This window comes from Lissotriton helveticus, chromosome 9, assembly GCF_964261635.1.
Source record: "Lissotriton helveticus chromosome 9, aLisHel1.1, whole genome shotgun sequence".
Lineage (NCBI taxonomy): Eukaryota > Metazoa > Chordata > Amphibia > Caudata > Salamandridae > Lissotriton > Lissotriton helveticus.
In genome coordinates, this window is record NC_136070.1 from 418,583,090 (window position 1) to 418,604,894 (window position 21,805).

The window sequence follows — 21,805 nt, forward strand, 5'->3', positions numbered from 1 at the left end:
ATGTTTGGTAAAGAGCGTTACATTTTGATTCCTCTATCGTCCTCCATCTTACCCTGCTTACTCCTAAAATCAGGTCTGTTTTTGAGTCAATATTGATATTGTTCAGGATAGGAGGCCTGTGTTTGGGAACTGGGCAGCAGAGAGTTCGGGTTGACTGTAGGATTTATTTTCCTGGGACGTTGCAATCCGGGGAAGTTAGCTTCAAGCTTGCTGTTCATCCTCCATTTTTCAAATTTATTTGACCTATTGCTCAACATAAAGTTTAATTTACTGCTGACAATATAATTGCAGACCACTGCATGCAAACTTTACTTGACTACATTACCCAGGAGGTTGCCTTTTTAATGTCATGGTTGACCATTTTACTTGAAATTGGATATGAAGCACCATCTTCCTGACCTCTAAGGCTTTGACTTTGTGAATGATTCGGCATTCATAGACTTATTTTGTGGATGACAGCTGTGTGCGGAAAGTAGCAGATAGTGTGAATAATGATTATCATGTCTCTGCCTGGTCCATTCATCCATCCTGTGACAAATCATTCATTTTTTGGGTTGGTGGTTTGTTGTAACAGCCTTCAAGTGGACCATGGATGTGATCTAACGTTATTGCCCTCGTGCTGTAATAAAGAGTATGAATGAATAGAAGTAAAAATTGCCATAAGTCTCATAATACTATCTTATTGGGCCGTGTATTGGCTAAACTCCTATTAAACATTTTCATCTTACAAATAGACATGGTTAGCGCATCTCTAGGACACCAAGGAGTGGCTGCGTCAAAGCCTTTTTTTTATTAACCTTAATCCCATTCCACCCTTGTTTCTTATGTGGCCTCCCACCCACACCCTGTTTCTTCTGAAGCCCCTCCGACCCCCCACACACTCCCGGTTTCTTCTCCGGCCTCCCACCCGCTCCTGTTTCTTCTCCGGCCTCCATCCTGCTCGGTTTCTTCTCCGGCCTCCATGCTGCCCCTGTTTCTGTCAGCCATATGAACTCATCAGGACCAGGGTGATGCTCAAGGGGGTCCACCTCCTGATCTTCCCAACTGCTGCTTGCCGTTAAAGTACAGACAGTTGGAACGATCAAGCGAGGGAGGGAAAGGAAGGGGTCAGCTGGGAGGGAGATACGGAAGGCACTAGAGTCAGTATAAATCACTGCAATTACCACATAAGTAGTACCCGAGTATCCTGGCTTCTGATCAGTAACACCTTACCTGAAAAAATGAGTTTGGCGAACCTGTTCTAGGAGCCTTTAATGGGATGGATTCTCCTCTTGATGCTTCGTCACTGAAAGGGCACAGGAAACGTCTTTTAATCTCTTCTGTTTAGCGACAAAAGGCAGGTGATCTCACAAGTATTAGTCTTTATTCCTGTATGCTAATAGTGGAGCTCTCTCGCTCTATATCACTATTTGCACAGTCTACAGAATTGTTCAATCCCTGACTAAAGCGAAGTTCCCTCACTCCGCACTAATCCTTTGTTTGTTCGAACAAAAATAACTAAGCAAGGTTTGAGCGGAGCTCAACAGCTCTCTTTCCAACAAGATTCCAAACTATTTTTTTGCTGTGCTAGTGTATGTTGCCGCTGTTCGAACTGCCACCAAATGTGCAGGCTCAACCAGGTGTAGACTGTCGACCGTGCCGACTGAATTGACGTTCTTGGTAGAATCTTGGAGCAGTGTCGAAGTTCTTCTTCTGCAGCTACAGCTTCCTGATCACACGCTGTTCTTGTTCCTCTACGGCTTCGACTGGCCCTGATGATGTCAGAGAATAACAAGCAATGAAGATAGGGCACGGTCATATTTATAGGGCAGTCTTAGCTAATGTGGAATCTCCTGTGAGCCAGCAATCACTGTGGCCATCACTGCGTAACTTCCTATGAGTCATTAATCACAGCAGCTGGAAACTGTTCGGGCTACAGTGACCCCAAACTGTGTGCCTTGCAGCACAGGCTTCTGGGCAATGTAAACTCTATAAAGGGCAACTGAAAAATACAACAAAGAAAGAAAAACAGAAAAGGACATGCCCCTTTAGAATAGCCCCTGGGCCCAAAATGACTGTTTTATTTAGCCATACTCAACTCAATATCTTCAATAGATATATGGAATGGCATGTTAGGGGAATGGTAGGGGAGATGCCTGCAGAGTTTATATATGTTGAAGGAGATATCTTGGTCAAGATAGTTTCTTCTTCAAATGTTTATTCCCCCCCCCCGCCCTGCATGGTTTCTTCTCTCCCTCCCACCCACCCCTGTTTCTTCTACCCCCTCCCACCGCCCCTGTTTCTTCTACCCCCTCCCACCCGCCCCTGTTTCTTCTACCCCCTCCCACCCGCCCCTGTTTCTTCTACCCCCTCCCACCCGCCCCTGTTTCTTCTACCCCCTCCCACCCGCCCCTGTTTCTTCTACCCCCTCCCACCCGCCCCTGTTTCTTCTACCCCCTCCCACCCGCCCCTGTTTCTTCTACCCCCTCCCACCCGCCCCTGTTTCTTCTACCCCCTCCCACCCGCCCCTGTTTCTTCTACCTCCTCCCACCCGCCCCTGTTTCTTCTACCTCCTCCCACCCGCCCCTGTTTCTTCTACCCCCTCCCACCCGCCCCTGTTTCTTCTACCCCCTCCCACCCGCCCCTGTTTCTTCTACCCCCTCCCACCCGCCCCTGTTTCTTCTACCTCCTCCCACCCGCCCCTGTTTCTTCTACCCCCTCCCACCCGCCCCTGTTTCTTCTACCCCCTCCCACCCGCCCCTGTTTCTTCTACCCCCTCCCACCCGCCCCTGTTTCTTCTACCCCCTCCCACCCGCCCCTGTTTCTTCTACCCCCTTCCACCCGCCCGTTTCTTCTACCCCCTCCCACCCGCCCCTGTTTCTTCTACCCCCTCCCACCCGCCCCTGTTTCTTCTACCCCCTCCCACCCGCCCCTGTTTCTTCTACCCCCTCCCACCCGCCTCTGTTTCTTCTACCCCCTCCCACCCGCCCCTGTTTCTCCTACCCCCTCCCGCCCGCCCCTGTTTCTCCTACTCCCTCCCGCCCGCCCCTGTTTCTCCTACCCCCTCCCGCCCGCCCCTGTTTCTCCTACCCCCTCCCGCCCGCCCCTGTTTCTCCTACCCCCTCCCGCCCGCCCCTGTTTCTCCTACCCCCTCCCGCCCGCCCCTGTTTCTCCTACCCCCTCCCGCCCCTGTTTCTTCTAACCCTCCCACCCACCCCGGTTTCTTCTACCCTGTTTCTTCTACCCCCTCCCGCCCCGCCCCTGTTCCTTCTCCCCCTGTTTCTTCTCTCTCCCTTCTCCCCACCCCAGTTTCTTCTCCCCCCTGTTTCTTCTCTCTCCCTCCACCTGCCCGGTTTCTTCTCCCCCCTGTTTCTTCTCTCTCCCTCCACCTGCCCGGTTTCTTCTCCCCTTTTTCTTCTCCCTCCCTCCACCTGCCCCGGTTTCTTCTCCCTCCCGCCAGCCCTGGTTTCTTCTCCCGCCTGCCCGCCCTGGTTTCTTCTCCCGCCTGCCCGCCCTGGTTTCTTCCCCCCGCCTGCCCGCCCTGGTTTCTTCCCCCCGCCTGCCCGCCCCGGTTTCTTCTCCCTCTTCCCGCCAGAGTTTCTTCTCCCCCTACGGTTTCTCCACCCTGCTGCCCGCCCAGTTATCCAAAAGTGGGTTCATCCCGATCTGGACCTCTTTGCGACCAAGAAGAACAGCAAAAGCCTATTCTTTGCAAGCTGGCTTCCCCACAAGGATTCTCAGGGGAATGCGTTTTCGATGAACTGGTCTCAAATATATGCTTACGCTTTTCCTCCGATACAGTTGGTTCCCAGAGTTCTCCGGAAGATGAAGAGAGAACCTTGTAGTCTAATTCTCATTGCTCCCAGGTGGCCTCACCAATTCTGGTTCACCGAACTTCTCCTATCAGAGTGCGATCCAATTTAGTTTTGACCAGTATCGAACCTCCTGTCCATTCAGGACGGTCAGATTTGCCATCCGGACCCTGCATCTCTGAAATTAGCTGCCTGGCGCCTGAGCACCTTGAATTCGCGCATCTAAATATCCCTGCGGATTGCAAGGAAGTTCTGGCTAATGCTCGAGCGCCTGCCACAATAAAGACATACAGACTTAAATGGAAAAGATTCTGCATGTGATGTCAATCTGCCAAGGTTCACCCGATTCACGCAACACCTGAGCAGATATTACCTTTTCTCATTCAACTTTAAAGGTCTTTCTGGCGGCCATTTCAAGGTTCCGACAGGATGGTTCCAATTCTCTCTACTCATAGAGGATAATGCAAAAAAATTTTAAGGGACTATTTCGAATGTTTCCTCCTGTACGTCGTCGTCCTCCATCCTGGCATCTTAATGTGGTATTAGCGCAGCTCATGCGGCACCCCTTTGAACCTATTCATAGAGTGGATTTCAAATTTCTATCCTGGAAGGTACCTCTGCTACTAGCATTCACTTCAACAAGAAGAGTCAGCGACATTCAAGCTTTCACCGTAAATTCACCTTTCTTGCAATTTACTTCCAATTCTGTGGTGCTACTCACAAATCCCAAATTTATGCCGAAGGTGCCTTCGGATTTTCACCTGAACAAACCAGTCATCTTGAAAAAAAAATTCCTAACCCGCAATCCCCTGCGGAAAGGGGGTTGCATACTCTTGACATCAGAAGATGTTTTAAGTTCTATTTGCAAAGGACCTCTACCATTCGTAAAGCTGATCAATTGTTTGTTGCCTACGGAAGAATACGGCAAGGACAGGCGGTGTCTAAACAGACCATAGCTCGATGTATTTCTGCCGCTATTGAGTTTTGCCATCAACAAGCTGGAAGACCTTTGCAGACCACTCCAAGAGCGCACTCTACGAGGGCGGTCTCTTCCTCGACTGCTCTTTTCGCTGGTGTTCCTCTTCAGCAAATCTGCAGAGTAGCAACTTGGTCCAGCAGACACACTCTTACCAAGCATAACTGTTTGGAAGCTGCCAGCAATGCTGATAGGTCAGTGGGACAGGCTGTTCTCCGCAACCTTTTCAAGTAAGGTGAGCCTCTATTTCCCTCCTCCTCTGTACTGCTTCTCAGACGCTCACTGTCCTGCCTAATATTGAGTACATTCTCATGTGATTGCAAGTTTTCATGTATTATACATATTAGCATTTTTAGTATGTGATTGCATGTGCTTTCTATGTGCAGATTTATGTTACAAATAGCGTCTTCCAAGCATTATTTGGGTACTGCTATCTACTCTGATTCAGGCATGTGAATCTATGAAAGACACCCCAATACTGGAGAAGAACAATCGGTTTGAGGCATATGAGCTGCAGATCTCACACTGTGCATTAGATCGCCACCTGGTGTTGGGCTCGGATGATTACATGTTGTGGTCGTCTTGGAGGAAGTCTTTGTAGTCACGAGATAGGTGACTCCTTCCTTGGACAATAATGCATATGGGCATCAACTCCATCCTTAGATTATTTTATTCGCCACTGGGTTCGGATGAAACTTTTCTGCTCCGGTACGAAATATACTTTTCAAGTACTTAAACGAGTAAAAATTATCTTCTAACAACTTTCAATACCGATAAACATCGACTCGACTTCATCAGCTCGATTCCGGTCGTCGACGCGGGCCATTGGACCTACCCACACCATGAGGCCTATTTATTTATTTATTATAACACTTATAAAGCGCACAATTACCAGTCGGTGTCCTGGCGCTGAAGTGGTACTCCCTAAAGGTTCAGACGTTATTTCACTCACACACACGTTCCGACTTTACTCCCCCGGCTTTTCGCCTCAAGGGAGTTCCTACACCTCATGGAAAGGACGCCATTCAAAAGATGCCCTGAGTGTGGAGCAAAATTTCCACACAGTGACCATCACGAGGTCTGTAACCTGTGCTTATCGCCAGAACACGACGAATCCAGCTGCACAGCCTGTGCATCCTTTCGATCGAAAAAGACCATTCTAGATCGGAGGGCCCGTCGACGCGATATGCAGAGATCAGCTCCGGAACCGGTGGATATCTTCGAAGGTCCATGCGTCCCAGAAGAAGATACTGATGATCTCCAGATCATATCCGAGGCAGATAACTCCGATGACTCCGTACCTTCGGGTCAATGCGTGAGTACCACTGCCCTATCCCAGGCCAAACACTAAAATTGAAGGCAAAGGGCAACACTCCGCTTGCGGGACCCAGTCGAGACCAAAAAAACACTTTGAAAGCCCCGCCATCGAGCCCGGCTCCGAAGAAAATAATGAAGCATTCCGGTAGCTCCATGTTGAGCAAACCGCATGTACCGATACCACCTGCTCCCTTGGCACCAAAACAAAAAGAAGTCCCGGTTCCGAAAGACACTCCGAAACAGTTTATTCCGAGAGACAAAGCGGCTCCGAAAACAACAAAGCCTGTTTCCGATACCCCGAAAACAGCTTCCACTCCGAAGCCGATACCTTCGATGCCGAAAGAGACAAAGCCTGCTTCCGATGCTTCCAAGTCCACGAAACAGGCTTCGGCTCCAAAGACAATATCTTCAAAGCCGAAATCTACGCCAAAGGACTCAACATCAGCTCCTAAGTCTAAAGACAAGCAACAAACGGGTTCGGAACTGAAAAAATCGTCGCCGAAGGCTGTGCCCCAAGAAGAGGAGCTTTTCCAACCAGATCCTTTACAAAAAAGGATGTACATTGATCCACAAACAGGACATGTTTCCACTACACCACACAGGAAGAGGAAGTCAGATACAGCACCTACACCTCCAGTGCCTGTCAAGGTGAAGGACTCTGCCACATCTCCTATGCACCCTTCTTCTCCTGTATCTCCTTCTCCTCCTCTAAACATTTCACCTCAAAATTCTCCTGCTCATTCTCCACCGCATACACCTCCGCAGGATGTTGATAATGATGAGTGTAGCATGGGGGGAGGGAGAAACCCAGATGACCCCTTTCCCTACCCAACAGGTTCACCAGACTGGGATTATCCAAACCCACAGGATGTACCAAATATTCCTGACCCACATACATATCCATCTAAACCTTCTGCTCCAGAAGATAATATTGGGTTTTGACACTTAATTAATAGGGCTTCCATCTATCACAATGTCCCCATGCATGCAGATGAGGCAGAGGAAGATTTTTTATTAGACACTTTTGAGTACTCCCAAAAATCTGTACAAATACTGCCAATGATTAAAGGAGTCAAATTCAAATTTCAAAGCTTTATTCGATTATTTTATAACAATCATAAAAGCATACAATGTTAAAAAAGCAGGATAAAATACACAGCAAGCGACATAATTTACAATGAATAAAGCAGCTCAGTTGGGAACTCATATTCGACCGCACAATCAAGTATTTGACAAGTTCATCGTACTTATAACACCAGCCTTTTCCTATGGGACACAGCTTTTAAAATGAAGGTAGCAGTGAAAAAACAAATATCCAAAGTATCGAGTGCAAATAGTAATTTCATGGCTTGGGCAGTGGTGGACACAGAGTATTTCTTACAAACAGGTTTGAGGTAAGATAAACGAATGTGCAGGTATAAAGGACAAATAAGCATAAAGTGCAATGTGCTTTGCTTGGTAATGCCATCGCACGGGCAAGGATTTGGGCTATAAATTTTCATCTGTGGGAAAGCCACCAAATTATGGGCAATGCCTAATCTCAACCTAGTGAGAACAAACTGATGGGATTGTTTAGTGATGACTTTTAAATACATAGGCATGCCCTGGCCAACCTTCGTGTTCGAGTGGTAAAAAACATGGGTTGAAAAGTGGCTACTTTGAACACTACGCAAATTAGATTTGGTCCCCAGATAAACCTTTTTAACCTCCTGTTTGGGGACAATTACGGCGCTCAGGGGGTCGTCAAAAATGTCCAGATTAAAAATTTCATTGTAGGATGTTAAAACATAATTTAACCAGGGGATTTTACGAGCATTGTCCAGCCGGAGACAGTCTAAGATAATTCGCCTAGTGAATCCTGGCTCATCCTTTGCCCAGATTGACCTCCAAACCAAAGTGGTCTCAAGCCCATTAAATCTGTGAGGTAGTCCAGCCCCACCTCTCTGTGACTCAGTAACGTGGATGCCGAAGAGGGGAGACACAAGAGTCTTTTAAGGAACTGGTTCTCTGTAACTTGCAGGTCCCCATGGTTGCACTAGCCCCATACACCGGAACCGTATAGGGCAATAGATACACATCTATGCCTGTAGATGTAAATGTTTTTGTACTTGTATAGCGCACAGCTACCCGCAGTGGGTTTCCCGGCGCTTGTACGAATACCGCAAGGGAACCCTTCCTGGCTTTCCCTGTGAAGTGTCCACTCCTGGGCACCCCCATGGTGCAGACCAGGCATCCCTCGCTTTTTGGGGGCCGTTGTGGAGACTAAGCAAGCTATTGCCCAGAGTTGCAGCATGGGACCCATGATCAGAACAAGCACTGAGGCGAGAATATCCGGTCAGGGGAATTAATGAGCCCGAGACCCGCCGAGGCGGTAATCGAACCTTGGTCCCTGGCCAGAGCTCTGCATCGAGGTCTGCCTGCTCTAACCATTGAGCCACACTTCTCCACAGATGTTTAACATATCAGGGATGCGACGGCTGCCCAGTTTTGATGCAAAGCGGAATACTCCCGAGGAACTTTTATCCATCTTGGCCTTCACGTTTAAAATCTCTGTTGCCCATGACCCTCTGCTATTAAAAGTTATGCCGAGATAACATAATTTGTCCACTACCTCTATTCTGTGTTCATTAAAATGGAATGGTTTAAAAAGTTTCATCCGTTTCCCACAAGCCATAATGAAAGTCTTAGAGTTATTAATTTTTAGTTTTCTCCACTGGATAAAATCGTAGAAATAATTCATAAGGTTTTGGAGTCCATTCGGAGTTCTCGAGAGAAGGACCGTGTCATCTGCATATAGCAGAACCGGGACAGGGTGGCCATCAATCTGTGGGGAATCTGCTTGAGCCCTCTTTAATTCGGACTCCATAGAATTTATAAAAAGGGAGAAAAGTAACGGGGCCAGCACACAGCCTTGCCTTATGCCTGATTTAACCCTGATTTTCGTAGTACATTCCCCGGCCTGACCAAAGCGAATCTGGGCTGAAAGTTTATTATATAATCTGGCCAGGAAGTATATTATTGCTGGCGGGGCTCCCATTTCCAATAGAGTGGACCATAACAAAGTATGATTCACCAAATCAAAAGCGCTTGAGAGGTCAGCGAAACAGAGAAATAATGAGCCCTGTTTTGCTTTGGTGTATTTCCCTATGATGAGGTCCAAGTTGATACACTGTTCTATTGTCCCAAGACCCTTGCGGAAACCAAATTGGGATTCAGCTAGAATTTTATTGTCCTCCGCCCATTCCTCCAATCGCACTAGTAGGACCCTGCTCATGATCTTAAGTGAGGCATTCAGAAGGGAGATAGGGCGGTAGTTCTTAACCTCTCCTCTATCTCCCTTCTTGTAGATCGGGAGGATTATGGATTTGCTCCATGACGATGGGGTACTATCACTGACTGATGCGTTAAACACCTGGGTCAGGAGCGGACTCCAAAGAGCCTGATTGGATTTATACAGGTCAACCGGGACCCCATCCGGTACCCGGTGCCTTCCCCCCATTGCTCCTACTAATGGCAATTTCTACTTCTTGGAGGGTAATCCCCAGCGGTAGCTTAGGTTCAAAAGGGGCGGCCGAAGAGCTAACACAATCCTCCCTGGCCGGGTCAAAAATTTCTGTAAAATATTGTACCCATTTATCCTCACTAACTTGGGCTGATAATATAGGGAAATCTTCCTTTAGAAGAAAGGGACTATTGACCGTGCTCCGAAAGAGCTTACTGTCACGCAGTACTGCTGCTTTAGTCAAATTATCCCAGGCAAGCTCCCTTAGCTCTTGTTTTCTACAGGTAAGATGTTTTTTATAAGTCGACCTGAGGTGTAGAATGACATCCCTGTCTCTGGGTTGTTTAGAGAGAGCCCGCTTAAGTTCTTGAAGGGATTTAGTGCAAGCACTATCAAACCAGCCCATGGCTGCCTTCTTCGATATGCCTTTGGAGATGGTAAGGGATCTTTTTATGATGGTGCCTAGTTCCTCAAAATCAACAATAATGCACTGAGGGGAAGCATCAAAGTCCAGACATTTAAGTATCACTTCAGACCCCGCTCCTACAATTTTACGCAGCAGCTTCTCCGAGTTATCCCCACACCATTTAATACGGATACCATTCTGCCTGCAGGGAATTAAGTCTTCTACTATCCTACGCTGAACATTGGCCGGGGACCCCCAGATCGATGTCACCATAGTGATGGCATTATGGTCGCTACTACCAAAATCTACAACGATCGGGACCGAACAGAGCGAGGCAGTGTGTACAGATACCAGAAGATGGTCAATAACAGAGGCCGTGTTTGTACCTACAAAGGTTGGTACAGTGTTATCCTCATTATCTGTAGCCGGATATTGGATCAGTAAATCGAGGTTGAGCATAAGGGAGTTGAGAGAATCGCCATAAGGTGTATGTATAAAATGTGCCCGGAATTCCCCATTATCCCCGTCAAACCCACATACTTTTGTAAAGGAGTGGGGGCAAGTACGAATATTGAAGTCCCCACCCCAAATGATATCAAAGGACTTGTGGGTATCTTTACAGATATTTCTCACTTATAGATCAAGCTCATCCACAAGTATTAGTAGCATCAAACATGTTATTATAATGGTTGATCAGCAAGGTTACATGCCCCCTTTTGTGTTCCAAACTTAAGATTTGTGAATGAAAGCCCACAGTCAGGTGCGATTTCACACAAACAGAAACATTCACAGAAAGTAAGCTTACAAGCCCACCTTTAGCCCTGCCCATGTTGGACTTTTGTGCCGGGTTGTTGTATGACACAAAACCATCAAAAATGATGTCAGATGTTACCCAAGTCTCTTGTAAACATAAAACGTCAAACTGGGAAAAGGATTCACTCCAGCCCAAGGACGACATTTGCCGACTCCAGCCAGCAATATTCCAGCTAGCAAATTTGAAGCCAGAAATACATGTTGTAGGTTCAGTAGACTCAATGACTCTAGTGAATTCTGTTGACGGCACAGGGGTGGCCATAGATACTAGTGGGTAGTGTGTGACATGCGGGTCAACGCCCCCGGATATTAAATATGTTAGGGTAGGAGGCATTATGGGTGCTGGGACCTGAGGTATACCTTTACCCTTAGCATCTCGTGAACTATTACCAGTATCAAGGAGGGAGGGGTTTAAGACATAGGTCGTGGGTAGTCAATCGACTCCATCTAAACCGCTGAGACAACTAAATCGGTTAAAGTCATAAAAAGGGGTCTCCGGGGGCAACAAAACCGGTCTTGCATCAAACCTCCGATATCTGCTCCTCCGCTCAACCCTAGTCCAGTTGTCTCTGCCTCGATCATGATGCGTGGGATTGGGGGGAAAGAAAAAAGACACGGGTAGCGTCTGGATGGTGGAATCGAGGGATCTATTAGAACCTGCACAAATGTGCGAGACCGTTCTAGGGTCTCTGAAACTGACAGTTATACAGTCCCCATTGATAGACTTTCTAGTTTTCCCCAGCCAGGGCACCCTTCTGACCATAATAATTTCGTTGTGAAGGTGGGCCGGGAGAGGTCTATTCCAGTTCAGCCATCTAACGACTTTACTTTTAAGAGATTGAAAATTCTCGTCTTCCCCAGCTTCCAGTGGGGGAGCTCCGGCCAAGAATACCGTGAAGCGGTTAGCTTCTGGGGGCAGGTCTGGCCTGCGCGATCTAGGGGCAATCAGGTCGGGTGCTGGAGGAGCTATATGGCCATCAGTTGTAGCCCCATTAGTAGTGGCTATAGATTGGGCTGGTCCTACAGGTAGCAAAGGGGGGATATTAATGTTGCTAAGATGGGTAGGGGCTAAATGGCCAGTTGGGGGACATAAAGAGTTAGCGGTGTCATTCACTAAAGGGGGACCTAGGACAGTGGGATTAATTTGAGGGTTACACAGGGTGTTGGGCTTGGGGGATCTAGCTAATGAAGCAGCTATGGTTTTCTCAATATTAGTAAGACGGAGTTCTATCCGTTCCGTTTTTTAGACTCTAGGGGGAATACAAGTGATTTAAAGAGAGCTCCCAAGTTTTCTAAAGTTAAGTCCATGCTGAGTGGGGGTTGGAGTGGACCTAGTGTGAGGTTGGAGGTATCTGTTTTGGATCTTCCACCCGATTTCGTGTTGTATTGCCTTTTACGCTTAGTTGTGGCCCCGTCTTTAACCCCATTTGACAAATTGTCACAAGTAACAACGGGGTCAGAAGAGATGGACACATTATTATCAAAAACCATGTCTATTTCAGGGAGGATTTCATTAACCAGAATGTCCAAGTCAAGAGCCCCCGGGTTAGTGTCCATAGGTGTTAAAGTTGGACCAACCGCAGCAATATTAATAGACTCAATGGGCCGCTCGGGGGTCTTGGTGTTGACTAATGTTCCAAGGGAGGATCTCTTAAAGGACGATATTTCCTTGGATAAGCGTTTTTCAAGTACATTTATTTCAGAATCGATTCGAGTATTAGCTCTAATCAAAAATGTCTCCATACCTCCGGCAATGGCCCCTCCAGTTATGGAAGATTTACTCTTGGTTTCGCGACAGGACATCTCCCCACACTAGGAATAGCAAGGGGTAGCAGCAAAAGCAAAAGGGGGGGCCCGGTCCGGTCACGAACGGGCACAAACGGGCCCGCCCTTGGCCCGGGCTTCGCCCGGGACGCTCCCGCGCAGCGGTGAGCTCCAGGTGCTATGAAGAGTGGACGGGGTGCGGGGCTGGCAGGGAGAGCGGACCAGGTGGAGGCAATTGGTCAGACAGGGACTCCTGGGAAACGGAGTCCCTGTGATAAGCTCGCAGCCCTGCTGCCTGTCTACCCCTCACCTCTCCTCCCACAGCGCCTCGACACCAGTCCACAAAGCAGGCGGGCAGAGATAATCCGGGACAGTTTCTCCTCGGAACAGGTTCGGTAAAGTTGATAAAAGGAGTCATTAAGCATGCATCAGAAGTGGTTAAAGATCCTGTACGAGCTAGAATCATAAACCCAAGGATAGTGAAAAAGTACAGAGCTGCTCCTGGGGACCCTGCCTACATTAAAGGACAGCTACCCTTAGACTCCCTAGTAGTTTCAAACGCTAGGAAAAGAGCAAATTCCCAAACATCAGGTGAAGCACCACCTCCTGATAAAGAATCAAAGATCATAGATGCTTCAGGGAAAAGAATAGCTGCCCAAGCTAGCAATACATGGCGCATCGTTAGCACATAGGCCCTCCTTGCAAGATACGACAGGGCTCACTATGATCAGTTAGAGAAGATCTTACAACATCTACCTGACCAATATAAGGCACAAGCAAATGACCTCATGCAAGAGGGTAAGCTTATTTCAAATGCCTCCATTAAATGCGCACTTAATGTAGCAGACACTGCATCCAGAGCAATAAACACCAGTGTCCTCCTTAGACGTCACGCTTGGCTACGCATTTCAGGATTCAAGCAAGAAGTGCAAACTACTATCTTAAATCAACCATTCAACCAACAACAATTGTTTGGTCCAGAGGTAGACACAGCACTTGAAAAAATGAAGAAAGACACTGACACAGCGAAGTCTATGGGAGCTCTGCAGTCCACCCAAGCACGAGGCTCCTTTCGTTGCTCCTTCTACAGAAGAGGCTCCAAACTAGCTGGAGCAGACAATTCAGCTTCCTTTAAAACAAATACACAAACATCCTCCAATAGAGGATACTTTAGAGGAGGCTACAGAGGCAACAACAACAAGGGAAGAGGTTGAGGAAATAACAATCAAACCCCTCCCAACACAAAACAGTGACTTCCTTCTGCTTCCCCAACAGCATTCAACTCCTGTAGAGGGCAGACTAACACAGTTCCTACCTGTCTGGAATTCCATCACAACAGACAAGTGGGTAAGACAAATTATCCTGTATGGTTACTGCCTAGAGCTTACGGCTACCCCTCCACATATACCACCCAGACAGCTTCTAATGTCCACAGAACATCTAACGCTGCTCCAACAAGAAGTTTTCTCATTGCTGCAAAAAGATGCAATGGAGCCAGTTCTGTTGCAACATCAAGTAACAGGGGTTTACTCACTCTATTTCCTAATACCCAAAAAGGACGAAACACTAAGACCAATTCTAGACCTAAGGCATCTCAATCTGTATATACACTCAGACCATTTTCACATGATCACTTTACAACAAGTGCTCCCATTGTTGAAACAAGGTGATTTCCTAACCACACTAGACTTCAAGGACGCCTACTTCCACATTCCCATACATCCTTCTCACAGGAAGTATCTCGGATTTGTACTAGAAGGACAACACTAGCAGTTCAAAGTCCTTCCATTCGGGGTCACAACTGCACCACGAGTGTTTACAAAGTGCCTAGCAGTAGTAGCAGCACATCTCAAAAGACAACATATCCACGTCTTCACGTACTTCATAAAAGCCAAGTCATTCAATCCGTGTGTCCAACACACATTTCAAACGATTCAAACACTGCACGACTTGGGGTTTACAATCAACTACACCAAGTCACATCTCCAGCCCTCTCATATATATCAATACCTAGGGGCTACCATAAACACCGATACAGCTCTATCTTATCCCATTCCAGCCAGGATACAGAGCATTCAAGCCTTAGTCACAAAGTTTCAAAACCAACACTGTCTCCCAGCCAGAGTGTTCATGCAACGAATAGGCATGATGGCATGTTGCATTTTTATTGTACCATATGCAAGACTGCAAATGCGCCCATTGCAGGAATGTCTAGCACATCAGTGGAATCAGGCTCAAGGACAACTTACAGACCTGGTGTTGGTGGACAGCTGCACACATCACACTCTGCAGTGGTGGAACACCAAAAACTTGTACAGAGGGTGGACGTTTCTCGTCCTGTGCCACAGATTGTACTGACAACAGACGCATCCCTCACAGGATGGGGAGCCCATCTGCTCCACCATACAACTCAGGGAAAATGGACCGCTCAACAAAAGGTGCTTCACATCAATCACCTAGAGCTGCTAGCATTATTCCTAGCACTAAAATCCTTCCAAGTACATGTACAGAACAAAGCCGTCTTGATCCGGACGGACAACATGACAGCCATGTACTATATTCAAAAACAAGGTGGCACACATTCCCTGCAACTGTCCCAGCTCGCACAGAACATTTGGAGATGAGCCATTCCACAAAAGATATATCTGCTTACAGAACACCTTCCAGGAGTTCACACTCAGATAGCAGATCTGTTAAGTCGACAGACACAACAGATTCATGAATGGGAACTACATCTGCAAGTTCTTCTACCATTCTTTCTCAAGTGGGGCCATCCAGACATAGATCTGTTTGCCACACACGAAAACGCACAATGCCCAACCTTCGCCGCCAGATTTCTACACCCGCTGTTCAAGGGCAATGCTATATGGATGAACTGGTCAGGCAGATTTGCGTACGCTTTTCCGCCAATCCCACTAATGCCGCAAGCTGAGACAACAATCTCTCAAATTGATCCTGGTAGCTCCCACATGGGCACCCCAACCCTGGTTCACCACATTGCCAGAACTCTCTCTAGTTCCACACCAAAGACTGTGTCTGACACCATCCATGCTAACGCTGAATCATGGAGACATCAGACATCCAGATTCAAGTCAACTGAATCTGGCGATCCGGCTCCTGAAGTCTGAGTTTGGTTACGTTAACGTGCCACCAGACTGTATGAATATCATTAAAGAAGCCAGAAGACCTACTACTAGAGCTTGCTATTATGCAAAATTAAAGAGATTTGCCATTTACTGCACTAATAATCAAGTTTCTCCTCTAGATGCTTCCATCCAGAATATCATCTGTTCCCTTCTCCATTTACAAAGATGTAATCTAGCATATTCATCTATACGTTTACATCTTGCAGCAGTTGCAGCATATCTACAAAATAGACAACATACGTCAGTATTTAGAGTACCTGCAATCAAAGCTTTTATGGAAGGGTTAAAACAAATCATTCCTACTAGGTTACCACCCTCTCCAGTGTGGAACCTAAACATTGTTCTTACCAGGCTCATGGGGCCCCCCTTTGAACCTTTACATTAGTGTGAACTGCAATTCCTTACATGGAAAACAGCTTTTACCTTAGGAGAGTTAGATTCAAGCTTTCACTATACAAGGACCATTTTACAATTACAACGTAACAAGGTGGTTCTACGGACTAATCCTAAATTCCTTCCTAAAGTAGTTGCTCCTTTTCATCTAAAGCAATCAGTAGAGTTGCCAGCGTTTTTTCAAAACCCAGACTCTGTAGCAGAAAGACCTCTACGCACACTAGATGTAAAAAGTGCTCTTCTCTATTACATTGATAGGACCGAATCCTTTCATAAAAGAAAGCAACTGTTTGTAGCTTTCTCGCCACCACATAAAGGCAACCCCATCTCTAAAGCTGGAATTGAAGGTGAATTGTAAAATGTATGCAAATATGCTATCTCAAAGCAAAACGTACATTAACAGTTCCTCTAAGAGCACACTCCACATGCAAACTAGGAGCCTCCATGGCTTTCTTAGGGAACATTCCTCTAGAAGACATCTGCAAGGCAGCAACATGGTCTACAACACACACCTTCACTAAACACTACTGTGTTGATGTGCAAGCCAAGCAGCAAGTTGCAGTAGGCCAAGCTGTCCTTCAAACTCTATTTCAAACTACTGCAACAGATACAGGTGACCACCGCTAGGGGAGACACTGCTGTACAATCAATGCACAGTGTGAGATCTGCAGCTCCTATGCCTCGAACGGAAAATGCTACTTACCAGTATGCATCTGTTCTTGACATGAAGAGCTGCAATCTTACACACCCACCCACCTCCCCGGAGCCTGTAGCTGTTCCATTTCTATCTTTATTAGATACACACACATGGACATCCCTTTTTCTATCTCTACTAACTCCATCATTTCCAATCATGGCGAAAAACAATCTAAGGATGGAGTCGATGGCCATGCGCGCTATCGTCCAAGGGAGGTGTCCCCTATCTCGTGACTACAAAGACTTCTTCCAAGACGACAACAACATGCAATCATCCGAGCCCAACACCAGGTGGCGATCTAATGCACAGTGTGAGACTGCAGCTCTACATGCCAAGAACAGATGCATACTGGTAAGTAGCATTTTCCTTACCTGAAATCTGTGGTTCTCCAGTATTTGTGTCTTTCATAGATTCACATGCAACCCGTCCACCTACCCTCAGAGGCTGGTTTATGCTCTTATCTCTTGGTTACACTCTTGTGTGAGAAAATCGGAGAGCCTGATTCTCTGAGGAGAACATTCTGGTGGGTGCTGTCGCCTGATTGGCTGCAGTTTGGACTATGTATAATGACTGATAGTCATGGATGTGGAACTTTTTTCTTGGTAGCTTTGGGCTACTTTACTTCCTGGTTTTCATTTTACCAAGGTTTTTGTTTATTATGGGCATATTTATTGCTTTTTATGTACCGTGGGACTCCCACTCTGACGATGGGGAATGATTCAGGCATGTGAATCTATGCAAGACACCAATACTGGAGAACCACAGATTACAGGTAAGTAACTATTGTTCTTCAGTGTTCCTGAGTGTAACTTACACTGCTATGTAAACATTTTTACCAAGGGTTCCCAGCCTAGCAATGGGGACTAGAATAATGTAGGCTTATGAATCTATGAAAGATAAAACTGCTAGAGAATCGGATTTGCAGATGAGCAACATATTTCCTTTTTGTGGAGTTCACTGCCTTTTGGGTACGTGGGCATCTGTATACACCTTCACCAGGAACAGCAGAGAGGTTAATTTTGCCTGCTTGGTCTAGATTTCCCAGTTTAAAGTCCACTCCTTAGACCCTCCACCTTTTAGAAGTCACTTCTTTCGTATCCAAATGGTGAGAAATCTGTGGTGAGAACTATTCATCAGCAGAACCAGTTACTCACCTGTGGCAATACTTTCTGGGGGAGTCTCTTATATAACCTCAGACTACTTATGGCCTGCCCCTCTTTGGAGTTGAATTTTCGGTCTCATATTCTATGTTGGATTCTGCACACTATGTATATAGAAGAGTGAAGTATACTTTGTTGTCAACTGACCTAACCACGGAGGGGGTGCAGCCTGTAGTCTGCTCTGCACTGTTGCTTTGGGGTCTGGCGAGGCCATAGTGAAGTCCAGTGGCTGCATCTGTCGACACTGGACTCGCAATTGCTGTTTTAAGTTTCCAGATCTAGTCTAGCTCTTGTGAGATTCCAGAATGTCAGGAATTTGTGGTTAAAAGTCTCCAGCAGAAAAAAAAGGTAGGTAAGTAACTTGTTCTCTTTAAAATGTAATGCATTTGTGAAATAGTGTCAGTGTAATACAGTTGTGTAAATCCCCATATGATGTACACCTGTACAGAGAACTGTTCCTACTCGACTTTTTTTGTGCTACTTAAATATCAATATATGCATTCAGTGTTCAAGTAGGATTGATTTCTGTGTGATATTAGACTGCTTTGGATTTAATACATGTATTGAACAAAGAAAACACGCAGTCACATGAGAAAGAACAATCGCAAAGGTACCTTCATCTTTGGGTAAATGATACTACATTTGAGTCACAGTGGATGCATTCAAACATATTTTTACAAATGTATGAAAGTGGTGCTTTATAGAGGTTGAAAAGGTGACCCCAATTAACTCTTGTGGAGCCCTTGTACTGTGCCTACGGGCTTGTCATAAAAACTATTGTAGATGCATGAAAAATAAAGGTTTGAGATACATGTTTATTAGCTTGTGTTAAAAGTGTTGTAAATTACTGTTCTTTATGTGGATCTTTATTAATCGAACTGTTTGATCTTACAGTATAATAAATGGATTTGCCTTACCACTCAAAGAAGAGCACAAAATATTTTTGTTAAAGGTGTTATTACCTTTGCACAAAGTTAAATCACTGAGTGTCTACCACCCGCAGGTAAATAATTTTATTAAACATAATGCCTGTTTTCTCTTTTAATCTTCTCAAGTGTTCTAGAGTTTGCTGTTTTGATGCATTGTGGTAACGTTCGCCCTAAGTCCATGGACCCGTTTCACTCAAGGTTCTTATTTGAGTCGTTAGTGAATTGTAATAGTTCAAGTTTGTTCAAGTTTGTAACAAGCTAAATCCACATATTCTCTCCGCACTGGTGTAGGCTGGAAGAAATCTTGGAAGTTGATGAATGTAGATTTGGATTTCAATCTGCACATTGCTTTATTGATTAAAGGCTGTTTTGTTTTTTGTTCGATAATCCTATCTTATATTTTCTTTCTTTTCCGCTCACTATAACAGTGGCAAATGCACTTATTCAGTCATGGTTAGTTTACTTTGCCTAGGGTTACCGAAGAATAGTAGTCTACAATTACTGTCTATCCAGCATCCTACTGAGTATCTCCTTTTCACTGTGCAGAAATTAGTATATTTCCTTTTGTTTTAATCTACTTCACTGACTACCAGTCAGGAAACTAATTTGTCAGCCAGTCTTGCTTACAGGATCTCTGACAATCTTGGACCGTTTTTTATTAAGACATTTTCTGCCCATACTTTAGGATCACAGAATATTGCTTTTCTTAAGAGTAAATCTACAACATCCGAAATCTCAGATAAAGAACCTAGCTGAAAAAGGGAAGGTTTTTTGCTCAGTCTGAGTCAGAAAATCTGCATAGAAAGGAAAGATTTCCATTCTAGAGTCCCCTCACTCACCAGGGTTTCCCCATGGTGACATGCTTCATCATAGGGGCCATCTCCACCCCCTGCGGATTGAGGCGTACTATGACTTGCGGTGTTACGTAGGAGCACTATATTGTGAGGAACTATGTGTAGTGCAGTGGTGTTGTGGAGTGGGTTAAAATACCTAACTAGTGGGCAAAATAACTTTATTCTGGCTCCTAGTTGGTATGTTAAAAACGGGGTGAGTCTCTAGGGGGCCTAGTGAACGTCAACATGTTACGAGCTTCCCCAATGCTCTTCTTCTGGACAAACACAGGGTCAAGCTCTGTGTGTACCACGCCTAAAGTGAGGTAAAGTGAATGTAAACACGCTGCAACTAATAAGCATGTATTAATAATACATACGATAAATATTAGTCTCATATCAGAGACAGCCTCTCCCAAATGGGGTAGGTATGTTTAAACCGCAAAACATATGTTATTCCTCAATGTGGTGTGTGTCTACTCGTGGCATTCTCGTGCTTAATGCGCTGCTTGCTTTTTATACCATTATCTACAACCTTAGCGCTGCTATCTGGTGCGTGGTATTAGGTATATTTAAGAAAAGTGACACCTCGTGACAGTATAACAAACAAGACGAGCATTACATAAAAGAAAAGAAAGACTTGTTAGGAAGCAACACTGTGCTTCATGGTCTTGAGGGGGGAGAGGGTTCGGACTTGAATGCTAGAAACTGAGGACAAAGTGTGATTAATTGGCGTGAAACTCCGTAATGCTTAAGGGGAGGAAAAACAGGTGAGCTGTGGACGGTACAGCAATTTGCCCGGTTTTGAGATCTGCTCCTGAAAAGGAAAGGACTTGTGAAAAAATTCCTCTTCGACAAAATACCTATTCGTGTCCCTCGAGACCGCATCTTGGCGAGTCTCCTACGGGTGCCAGTTCAAGTAGAAAGTGTTTCCGCTCAGTCATGCTGTGAAGTCTAGAGCGGAAACCTTCTCAAAATGGCCGCCGGGCTTGGCTTGTTGAGACTGCCCTCTTGGTGCTGGGACAGATTGAAGAAAAGGGTGACGATTATACATACGATATAAAGAGGAGGGTAAAGAATACAAATGCGCATCATAAGTGCAGTAGAGACGCTCACACGTGAAATAGAGTTGAATAGAGGGATATTCACACACAGAGAGACTTGTGATTTTTTGCTAATAATTTAAATGTTTTTTTTTTTTAAACGGGGTTATTGAGTTGATCTCCATAAGACTCTGATTTTGATCTCTAGAGGGCTTATGATACCTCCTCAATAGGTCCTAAAGAAAAGTTAATTAATTGAGTGACCTCATATTTTGTTAGTGTTTAAAGGTCGAAAAACACCCTCAAGTAGTCTCCAGTGGTTGACTAATTATTGGTTTCCTAGTTAGTGTGACTTCCACGGGGTGTATTGGGTAAACGTGTTTACGCATAGCCTGGGTTAAAGTTTCAATCTGTATGTTATTGAAAAAGACTGTGCAAAATAAATGTCAGATGTCAATACAGGTAGATTAGCTAGTGTTCTCTCCTTGCGGTGTCCTAGGTAAAGCGTGTTGTACAGTATTTCTTGTAATCAGTAAACTTAAATTCATGTTTAGTGTCATTTAGTGAATTGGCCCCACGGGATGTTATCATTTAGACCTTGGTTGTCAGAGTGTAACTTGAACAAACCAGCATTGCTCCTTTTCAAGGAGTCTGTGTTCTAGATTGTCATTGCTTTTGATGTGTTCCAAGACCACCCATTTTATATCGTTGGGTGTGTGTTGTTTTTCTATGAAGTGTGACGTCATTTTTGTGGTGGCCCGCTTGTACCTGATGTTACTGCGGTGTTCCACTATTCTGGTGCTGACTTTTCTGGTGGTCATCCCTATATAGTGGAGGTTGCAGGTACAGGTAATTAGATATACGACACCTACAGTATTGCAATTGGTGAAATTTCGTAGTACCCAGGTCATTTTGTTATTGAATTCCACCTTCTTGGTGGCTGAGGTATACACTGCAATTGCTGCACGGATAGTGTCCACCCGGTAGTGTGTGTAAGGATTTTTGTGGCCTTTCTGTTTTGGCTGTGTTTTTCGGGCA

General features: G+C 45.6%; 1 protein-coding gene across 2 annotated transcripts in view; it reads left to right on the plus strand.

Annotated features, from left to right (window-relative positions):
• The window catches only part of PPP2R5C (protein phosphatase 2 regulatory subunit B'gamma), a 1,473,822-nt gene that overhangs the window by 804,626 nt on the left and 647,391 nt on the right, over positions 1-21,805 (plus strand). For both annotated transcript variants that reach the window (XM_078660190.1, XM_078660191.1), the window contains one exon: positions 18,860-18,968. In XM_078660190.1, coding sequence (XP_078516316.1) covers positions 18,860-18,968 — 109 coding nt within the window. The remainder of the gene's footprint in view (positions 1-18,859; positions 18,969-21,805) is intronic.